The sequence below is a fragment of the Dipodomys spectabilis genome, unplaced genomic scaffold (assembly GCF_019054845.1).
Source record: "Dipodomys spectabilis isolate Male_0828 unplaced genomic scaffold, ASM1905484v1 ptg000422l, whole genome shotgun sequence".
NCBI lineage: Eukaryota > Metazoa > Chordata > Mammalia > Rodentia > Heteromyidae > Dipodomys > Dipodomys spectabilis.
In genome coordinates this window covers 3,238,751-3,248,442 of record NW_024871099.1, presented here as the reverse complement: position 1 = coordinate 3,248,442, position 9,692 = coordinate 3,238,751, and the positions used below count along the sequence as shown (strand labels likewise).

At 44.3% G+C, this 9,692-nt stretch overlaps 1 protein-coding gene across 1 annotated transcript in view; it reads right to left on the bottom strand.

The window, feature by feature from the left end:
- Positions 1 to 1,171: 1,171 nt before the first annotated feature.
- Dpy19l3 (dpy-19 like C-mannosyltransferase 3) overlaps positions 1,172 to 9,692 on the bottom strand; it is a 44,769-nt gene continuing 36,248 nt past the window's right edge. The window contains exons 17-19 of the mRNA XM_042668175.1: positions 5,997 to 6,129; positions 4,752 to 4,910; positions 1,172 to 1,731 (exon numbers count right to left, since the gene is read on the bottom strand). Coding sequence (XP_042524109.1) covers positions 1,570 to 1,731; positions 4,752 to 4,910; positions 5,997 to 6,129 — 454 coding nt within the window. The 3' untranslated portion in view covers positions 1,172 to 1,569. The remainder of the gene's footprint in view (positions 1,732 to 4,751; positions 4,911 to 5,996; positions 6,130 to 9,692) is intronic.

Genomic DNA, 9,692 nt, shown 5'->3' with positions numbered 1-9,692 from the left:
TACATGTCCCTATTATTATAAATGATAAGATGATAAAAGCAACTATTACAAATTTTGAGTAGGTACACATGATTTTTTTTTTTTTTTTTTTTGGTCATCTACAGACAAGCATGACTTAGAGGCACTTGGCTAGCTTTTGATGAAGAAGAAAATTGTGTCACCAAGACCTGTTCACTAGGGTTGGAGACCACAAGTTAGACTAACTTGTATGGTAATGCTGACTGAGTGGTCAACTTGACAGGATAGAATGCTTCAAAAGCAGTTCTACGCTTTCCAAGGTTCTAGGCTGTAAAAATTACAAAAAAGGCTAAAAATGTAAAAATTTACAAAATTTGCAAGCCCAGTAAATTGAAATGGGTAGAAAATGAAGTAAGATGGGCATTTCACTTGCAGGAGAGAGTATTCAGTAAGTTTTAAAAGAATAAAACTAAAGTCTAAAGTCACAAATTCTGTTTTTTTGGCTCCATATACTTCTGCCTCTTGATGGTGGGGCCATGAAGAACTGGGGACACATTTTCTTTTTTTTTTTTTTTTTCTTTTTTGTCGGTCCTGGGGCTTGAACTCAGGGTCTGGGCACTGTCCCTGAGCTTCTTTTGCTCAAGGATAACATTCTACCACTTGAGCCACAGCGCCACTTCTGGATTTTTCTGTTTATGTAGTACTGAGGAATGGAACCCAGGGCTTCATACATGCTAGGCAAGCATTCTACCACTAAGCCACATTCCCAGCCCTGGGAACACATTCTTCTATGCCCAACTTTCACAGATGCACACACATTTCCCTTCACGTATGACAATATCAGGAAACTGAAAACATTTCAGATAGAGTACAACAAAATACTTTACGATACATATAAAAACCTGACATGATTTTTTTTTCTGTTGCTGTTCATGTTAAAATTACAATAGTGAAGAACATTAAAAAATACTAAGTGACACAGGAAAAAAAAATCCTTTGTATGTATGTTGTGTGTGCATGCCAGTCCTGGGACTTGAACTCAGTGCTTGGGTGTTGTCCTTGAGCTTTTTTTTGCTCAAGGTTAGTGCTCTACCACAACTCTACTTCTGGGTTTTTACTGGTTAATAGGAAGTCAGAGTCTCCTGGGCTTTCCTGTATGGACTCATTTTGAAAAATGATCCTCCGATCTCAGCTTCATGACTAACTAGGATTACAGGCATGAGTCACTGGGAGCCTGGCTAAAAAAAAAAAAAAAAGAGTTTTGTAAAAAGCCACCAACTGCTCTTCTCTAGTGAGTTCCTGTTAAATAACTTAACGTTTCTTCCTGTTAATCCCATTCCACCAGAGTGGACCAAAGTGAAGATTCTCAGCCTGAAATGAAATGCCTTTCAAATCTGGACCCAGAAAAAGAACATGGAACAAAGAGACACAAGACAGGAAAGCGCCCAAAGCCTGTTGGAAGATGCTTCTGAAGACGCTGACACTGTGTAATACTTGTAGGACATCTCAAGTCACCAGAGACTGCCTCTCACAGGAAGCCCGGGCCACAGAGCCTCAGCCCCCTGCAGTCTCCTGTGAGGAAAAAACCGAGAGACTGGGCAGGAATCTCCACTACTTGTTTGTGGACAGTTTGTAGACATGGAAGGTCTTGTTCTGAAATACTCTAGTGAAGTGGGCTGCGTAGGGAGGTGGGTTCCTTTTGATCTCCTCACAGAAGCGAGGGTGGTCTGCAGCTTTCAGATCTGGATCGTTCTCTCCTGGGCCGTCCATCACCTAAAGTCAAAACAAATGCAGATATGACTGCCATAGTGGTGGGGAGAAGGTGTATCTACTCTATCGATCTCAAGCTATGATCAATTGATCTATCTATCTAAATATCCACTTTTTTTTGCTATTTTTTAAAAGTTTTTATTGTAAAGATACTATACAGAGGGTTACAGTTACATGAGCAAGGTAATGAGTGTACTTCCTATTGAGCATTGTTACCTCCTCCATTGTTTTCCCCCTGCCATCCCTTCCCTCCCTACCTTCCCCGAGGTTCTTTTTTTTTTTTATTGTGATTAAATGATTACATAATTTCCCAAATTTCACAGTATTGTGGAATAATGATGCTCATTTAAAGTCACAAGTTCATTCTAACTTTCCTGGAGCAAACTGTCTATCACAGTCTATAACATATAACAGTGTACACATATATACCATACATGTGATCAGCAGCATGGGGATATTTAGTAGTGGTTCGACCAGATGAGTGGGAGTTCTTTGTTTCTTAAGTCCTGTTAATTTTGTCGTATCACCTAACATTTTGGATTTAGCATCCACTTATCAGGGAGACCATGTACCGTTTGTCTGTTTGCTCTTGGCTTACCTAGCTCAACATGATTCCTTCTAGCTTCATCCATTTCCCTGCAAATGCCATTATTTTGTCCTAAATATCCACTTTTATCTTATCTATCCATCCACTCATTTATCTATGATCTATCTATCTATCTATCTATCTACCTGCATACCTATCTATTATCTATCTTTCATATATCTGACAGGGTCTCACTGCGTACAACAGGATGCCCTCAATTGCACAACTCCTCTGCCTCAGTCTCTCAAATGCCAGGATTACATGTATATATTACCATGCTTGAATAAACAAATGAATACATCACGTTCATAAAAGACAACAGAACATGAATAGGACCAATAGGTACTGGCTTTGCTGAAGGATAAAATGCTCGGGCTGGGATGTAACTCATTGGCAAAGCGCTTGCCTAGCAAATGCAACGTCCTGGGTTTGACCCCCAGTACCCAAAAAGAAAAGATTAAAAAAAAAAAAAAAAGAATGAAATGCTAATCTGGGCATGGTAGCTCATACCTATAATTTTAGCTACTTAGGAGTAAGATTAGGAGGATCATGGTATGAGATCAGCCTTGACAAAAACTTGTTTAAGAAATATTTTAATATTATATTTTTATTATGTTTAAGTAGTTATATACCATTCAAGATGAAGGGCAAAACCATTTGTGAGATCTCATCTCAATCAATAAAAAGCAGGGTGTGGTCACATGGGCCTGTTGTCACAGCTGTATGGGAAGTGTAAAGAGGAGGATCACAGTTCAGGCCAGTTGGACATGAATGTGAGGACCTGTTTGAAGAAAAAAATAAAAGGGCTGGAGGCATGGCTTAAATGGCAGAATGCTTACCTACCAAGCAAGATGCCCTCAACTGAAATGCCTATACTGTCAAAAAACAATGAAAAAGAAGCTTTGGAAAATGGTGAATGTTTTCTCTCATATGTGGAAGCTAGATCTAAAATACACAGGGACATGATAAATGATACAAGACTCTAGGCATTCACACACAGTAAGTCCAAAGGAGGATACTCCTAGGAGAGGATCACAAAGATACAATGTCTATGTGCATCTGATCATACAAAATAATAGGTATCGAAATGAATTCCAGGAAATGGAGATGAGATTTTTAAAAAATTTGCTGCTGTTTTCATTTTCCTTTTTTTTTTTTTTTGTCGGTCGTGGGGCTTGGGCACTGTCCCTGCGCTCTTCAGCTCAAGGCGAGCACTCTACAGCTTGAGCCAGAGCGCCACTTCTGGTTTTCTGATGTTTTATTGGAGACAAGGGTTTCACGGACTGGGGCTGGGAAGGTGGCTCAGTGGTAGAGCGCTTGCCTTGCATGCATGAGGCCCTGGGTTCGATTCCCCAGCACCACATAAGCAAAAAGCTGGAAGTGGTGCTGTGGCTCAACTGGTAGAGTGCTAGCCTTGAGCTGAAGAGTGGAGGGATAGTGCCCAGGCCCAGAGTTCAGGCCCCATGACCGGACCCCCCCAAAAAAAACATATTCAAGAGTTTCACGGACTTTCCTGCCGGGACTGGCTTTGAGCCACGATCCTCAGATCTCAGCCTCCTGAGAAGCTACAATTACAGGTGTGAGCCACCAACAAACCAGCTTCTTTTTCTTTTTATGTTGTTTGTTCCTTTATCTGTCTTTGAGATAAAGGGGGGGGGCACAGAAATGGAGGGACAAAGGGTGAACAAATGCAGCAGTGCTACTCACTAGACACTTTGTGGAAGATGAACTATACCACTTGTGGGTAGTGATGGGAGGGGAAGAGCTGGGAAAGAGGGAAGGAAGGACTGACATTGTCCAAAAAGAAATGTAGTTTTTATCTGATTTACACAACTGTAACCTCTCTGTACATCATCTTTATAATAACAATAAAATTAAAATAAAAAAAAGTGCCGGGCGCTGGTGGCTCACGCCTGTAATCCTGACTGCTAAGGAGGCTGAGATCTGAGGATCACGGTTCAAAGCCAGCCCGGGCAGGAAAGTCCATGAAACTTTTATCTCCAATAAGAAATCCGCAAGTTGTGCTGTAGCTCCAGTAGTAAGAGCTCTAGCTTTGAGCTAAAGAGTTGAGGAACAGCGCCCAGGCCCAGAGTTCAAGCCCCATGACCAACAACAACAACAACAAAATATCCTTTGGAGCAATGGGCTTCGAAGCGGTTTTGCAGTAAAATCCTTAAAAAATATTTTCTGCAAAGCCATGTATTATAAAACAATCAAAACAGAGCTACTGTTTGAGGAGAAATGGGGGACCTATGTGTAGATGGGGAGGAGTCCCTTCTCCCAGCCCCTGGCACCCATTGCTATGTGTAAGGAGCAGGGCAGGTGTCTGCAGAAGACCCATGGATTCGTTCCAACACCTCCCCAGCAGAAACAGATCTGCATTACCTGGAGGCATCACCCCCACCAGCATCATCCCCCGCCTGGAGCCATTGCTCACGTGTCCATTGGCGATGTCCAGCAGGTCCCGCAGGCGGCAGCCCCGGCGGTGCCTGCGCTCGTAGCAGATGCTGTTCTCCAAGATGACGTAATCTGCACCGAAGGACCTCAGGAGTGCGTGCACATCCTCAGGGGACCTCTTGGCGTAGATCTGATAAACCTAGGGAAGGGGATGTTTTTCAATCACCTGGGAGTTGGAAGAACAGGAAGTGATCACCCAGGTCCAATGCCTGTCTCTTTCTCTTGTGTCACCTGCAGCTCTGCAGGTGGATACTATAATTATTTCCTCAGGGAAGAGTGTGAGTGAGTCACACATGCCCAATCCGCCTGCATTCAGTATTCAGCTACACGTGGACTGGGAAATACATACTTTCCAGGTAGGAATTTATTTGTCTTTAGGTACCAAATGCTTAATGAGGGCAAATGACATGGGTAGCTGAGGCCATCAGACAACCCAGGGGCCCTGGGGCAGAGGAAGAGACCCATCTTTTGGCAGCACACCTAGGGAGAAGCCCCTGGGGTGGCAGCCCTGACCCAGGCTTGCAGGGATACCGGGGGTAGGGGGGGTTGGGGGGGGGTGTCGCTTGCTGCCTTACTGCTGCTATGCTGTATACCATCAGAACAGCAGCAGAACCCAAGCATGCATTCCTACCTCTTGTCCACCCAGGAGTTTAGGGGGGGCTGCAACTCTTAGCTGAGGTGCTCATGGGGGAAGCAAGCAGCTTTCTAGTCTTGAAGGAGGTCAAAGAATCAGAGGTCATGGTTGCTACAGTCTTGGGTAAAATCTTTCTTTTTTTGGTGCTGGTATTGGGGCTTGAACTCAGGGCCTGGGTGCCGTCCCTTAGCTTTTTTTTTTTTTAACTCAAGGCTGGTGCTCTACAACTTGAATCTCCATTTTGGGCTTTGTGCTGGGTAAGTAGAGAAAAGAATCCTCTGGACTCTCCTGCCTGGACTGGTTTCAGACTGGGATTCTCAGATATCAGCTTCCTGGGAAGCTAGTATGACAGGCGTGAGCCGCCAGCATCTGGCCATGTCAGGGTTTTCACTGAGTGGAGCGTGTGGTGGATGGACATAAGATCAGAGCACCCATCAGGAGATGTGAAGCTTCTGGACTCTTCTCCTCTGGCTCTGCCTTGGGCTGCAGGCCAAAGGCAGGCAGCAGGGAGCCCCGTCTTCACCAGCGCGGGGCAATCAAGCCCCTACCGGGTGTTCACAAGAAGTGAGAACAGGCAACAAGGGGCCTCACCGCTTTGGTCCGCTCTCGAAGGCCATTGTCTTCGTAGTGTGGGTGGTTGGTTAAGGTCCTTCCCGTACAGAGTTTCACGCCTGCCAGCAGCTGCATGCTGCCAGCAAACACCGCCTTCCTGGGAGTGTTAGAGCTATAAGATGTTAAACAGTCTGCATGAATCCCTGCTGTGGATTCATGTCCCTCCAAGACACTGAATCAGACAATCACACCCTCACAACCTCCTACCTACTGGAAGGAGCAGTAAGAGTCAGGGGAGAAGAAAACAAGAAGGTTTGAGTTCTGGTTTGCACCTCGGTTTACTTTATGTAATTTTTCCTGATCCGTGTGTATGTGTGCATGAGTGTGCATGTGCTGATCCTGGGGCTTGAACTCAGAGCCTAGACACCATCCTTCAGCTTTTTCCACTCATGTCTGGTGCTCTACTACTTGAGCCACAGCTCTACTTCCAATTTTTTGGTGATTCATTAGAGATAAAAGTCTTATGGACTTCCCTGTCCAGGCTGGCTTCAAACCGCCACCCTCTGCTCCCAAACTCCTGAGCTACCAGCACCCAGTCAGTCTAGCTTTTTGGTGACTAACTGGAGATAAAAGAGTGTCACACACTTTTCTGCCCATGCTGGCTGGCTTTGAATCCCAATCCTCAGATCTTAGCCTCCTGTTTAGATAGGATTATAGGCATGGGCCACCAGCACTTGCATGAATGTAAGCCAACAGACCTCTTCATGTCTATGAGCAAGTCAGCCTGTTTTAAGTGATGACACTTATCCCTCCCAAATTGAAGACCCCTCCCTAACTCACGTGTAGCCTGATCAGCCTTGTGGATGGATGGGCAGACAATAGGAGAAATGACACCTTGTCTGCACATTCTCAGGTCTAGAACATGCATTCTGACAGAAAGAAGCTGAGCATGAACTGGGCTGCTCTGAGGGGCTGACAGTATCCTGACATCCAGTGACACATGTGCTCGGTCCCCAGATCCCCACAATCTACAGGGAGTCTGACTTTTGTCCCACATGGTCCAAGACCAGAAGGGTTTGATTAAAAACAAAAAGTGTGGAGGTACACAGGCCTTAGTGAAAAGACCCTGCAGATCAGAAGTCACTCCGTAGTTATTAAAGACTTATTTTTGGGTCGTGTGAATGATGCTAACCTCATTTCTAGGGCGTTATGATTGCCAAAGAGACTACATCGAAACAGATATGAATGAAAGAAAATGCCATGAGTTTGAAGCCAAGCTTCTTTCCTCTTGTATGTTCTCAACTGGCACAAGCCATTCCACTCGTGATAATCGTACAACAACATCACATATCAGTGCCAAAAAGCGGCCGTCCTCTGACGAGACACAGATTTGAGATGCAGGGAGAAAAGGAGCCTGCTTCTCATGTCTGGCAGAGCATGAGGCAGAGAGGGAGCTGACAGGGGGCGAGCAAGCCGGGCTGGTATGGTCGCCCTGCCTGAAGCTGCCCAGCTGGTCTTCTTCACAACAAAGGCAAATCAAGCAGCTAAGGCTCCAGTACCCGCTCACATCCCAAACACTGTTGGAAAAATGGAACAGGAACCAGCACCAAGAAGGCTCTCACATCTGTCTATGGTGTGCTTTACAGTATCAGCAGACAGACGCCATTATCTATTCACAGCCCATGGGAAGGTTGCAGCTTGCTCCAATCACATCTTGAGTTAAGTCTCACAAAGCTTCCAGTTTCCTAAATGTTGTGGGAGCAATTAGTTATCTATCTATCTGTCTCTTTTTACAGGACTGGAATTTGAACTCAGGGCCTTATGTTTGCAAAGCAGGTGCTCCACCACTTTAGATGTCTCCATTCCTTTTTGCTGTGGTTATTATTATTGTTGTTGTTGTTGTTGTTGTCTGGTATGGGGGCATAAACTTAGGCTCTCTTGTTCTCACTTGGCTGGAACCACAGTTCTTCTCCCAGCTTTCTTGCTAGTTAACTGCAGATGAGTCTCACAGGCTTTCTTGTCTGGGCTGGAATCAAATCATGATCCTTAGATCTCAGGCTCATGAGTAGCTAGGATTATAGGCATGAGTCACTGGAGTCTGGCTGTGGCTATTTTTGCTAGTCTTGCTTTTTGCTTGGGCTTGCCTGGACTACAACCCTCCTATTTATACTTCCCACAGTAGCTGGGATGATGGGTGTACACTACTATGCCCAGTCTTTTCCTCAGAGGCGGGGTTTTGTGAACCAGTTTGTCCAGGCTAGCCTGGAAGCACAATCTTCCCAATCTGAGCCTCCTACACAGCTGGGAGGCTATGTACCACTGTGCCCAGTGACTGGTTGAGATGGGGGCTAAAGAACATTTTTATGCAGATAGGCCTTAAATTGCAATCCTTCCAATTTCTGCCTTTCTAGTAGCTAAGATTACAAGTGTGAGCCATGGCATGCAGCCAAAAGTTACTCTTTATTAAAAGAAAATCTTACAGCATTATTCCTATGTGCTGGGCTGGAAAAACATCTTATGATAACCAGTCTTTGATAAGTTTCCTAATTAATACAGCCAGACTAGGCTCCCATCACTTTTCAAAGAAGTATTATTTCTAGTTCATTTTTTAGAACTCAGAGCCTAGGTACTGTCCCTTAGTTTTTTGCTCAAGGCTGCCACTCTACCACTTTGAGCCACACCTCCACTTCCGATTTTCTGGTGATTCACTGGAGATAAAAGTTTCAAAGAGGGCTGGAAGGTGGCTCAGTGGTAGAGTGCTTGCCTTGCATGCCTGAGGCCCTGGGTTCGATTCCTCAGAACCACATAAGCAAAAAGAAAAAAGCCGGAAGTGGCGCTGTGGCTCAAGTGGTAGAGCGCTAGCCTTGAGCTGAAGAGCTGAGGGACAGTGCCCAGGCCCAGAGTTCAGGCCCATGAATGGACTCAAAAAAAAAAAAAGTCTCAAAGACTTTCTGCCTGGGTTGACTTTGAACCACAATCCTCAGATCTCAGCTCCTGACTAGCTAGGATTACAGGTGTGAGCCACTGATACCTGGCCAATCTTACTTATTTTTGAAGTGCTAAGCTTCAACAAGTCAATTCATATTGAATGAATGGCCTAACCAAGCATTATAAAATAATGGTGAACATTTGTTTAACTGTACTTCAAAAATTCAGTTATGCAAATGCCAAAAATTATTCATTAAATATAAAAGAGGTTTACAGGCACTTACAGACTGAACTTAGCCTACATCATCTTTAAAACATAAAAATTCTTTGTAGTTTTGATTAAATGCAAAAGTAATTTTGTGCATTTTTTTTCAGTTCTATTGAGAAAATTCTGCACATGTAGGCTTCATTACTGGAGAGAGACTATTTCAATTGAAAATCTCGTAAAGCCAAGTACTTAACATGACATATTTCAAAATATTCAAATCTACAGACTCTGTATATGTGTGTGTGTGTGTGGCTTGAGTACTGTCCTTTTAGCTTTTTTTTTTTTTTTTGCTCAAGGCTGATGCTCTACCACTGGAGCCATTTTTTTTTTTTTTAAATTGAGTCTCTTGGATTTGTCAGCTTGGAATATCTTTAAGCCTCTATCCTCAGATCTCAGCCTTGTAGAAGCTAGGATGACAGGCATAAGGCACCAGTGCCTGGCTACAGATCTGTCTAACTGGCCAGACTAGAATCTTTGTATCCAGGAAAACAATCAGCCAGGACAAATATGAGTGCACGCATGTGCGCACACACTCCATC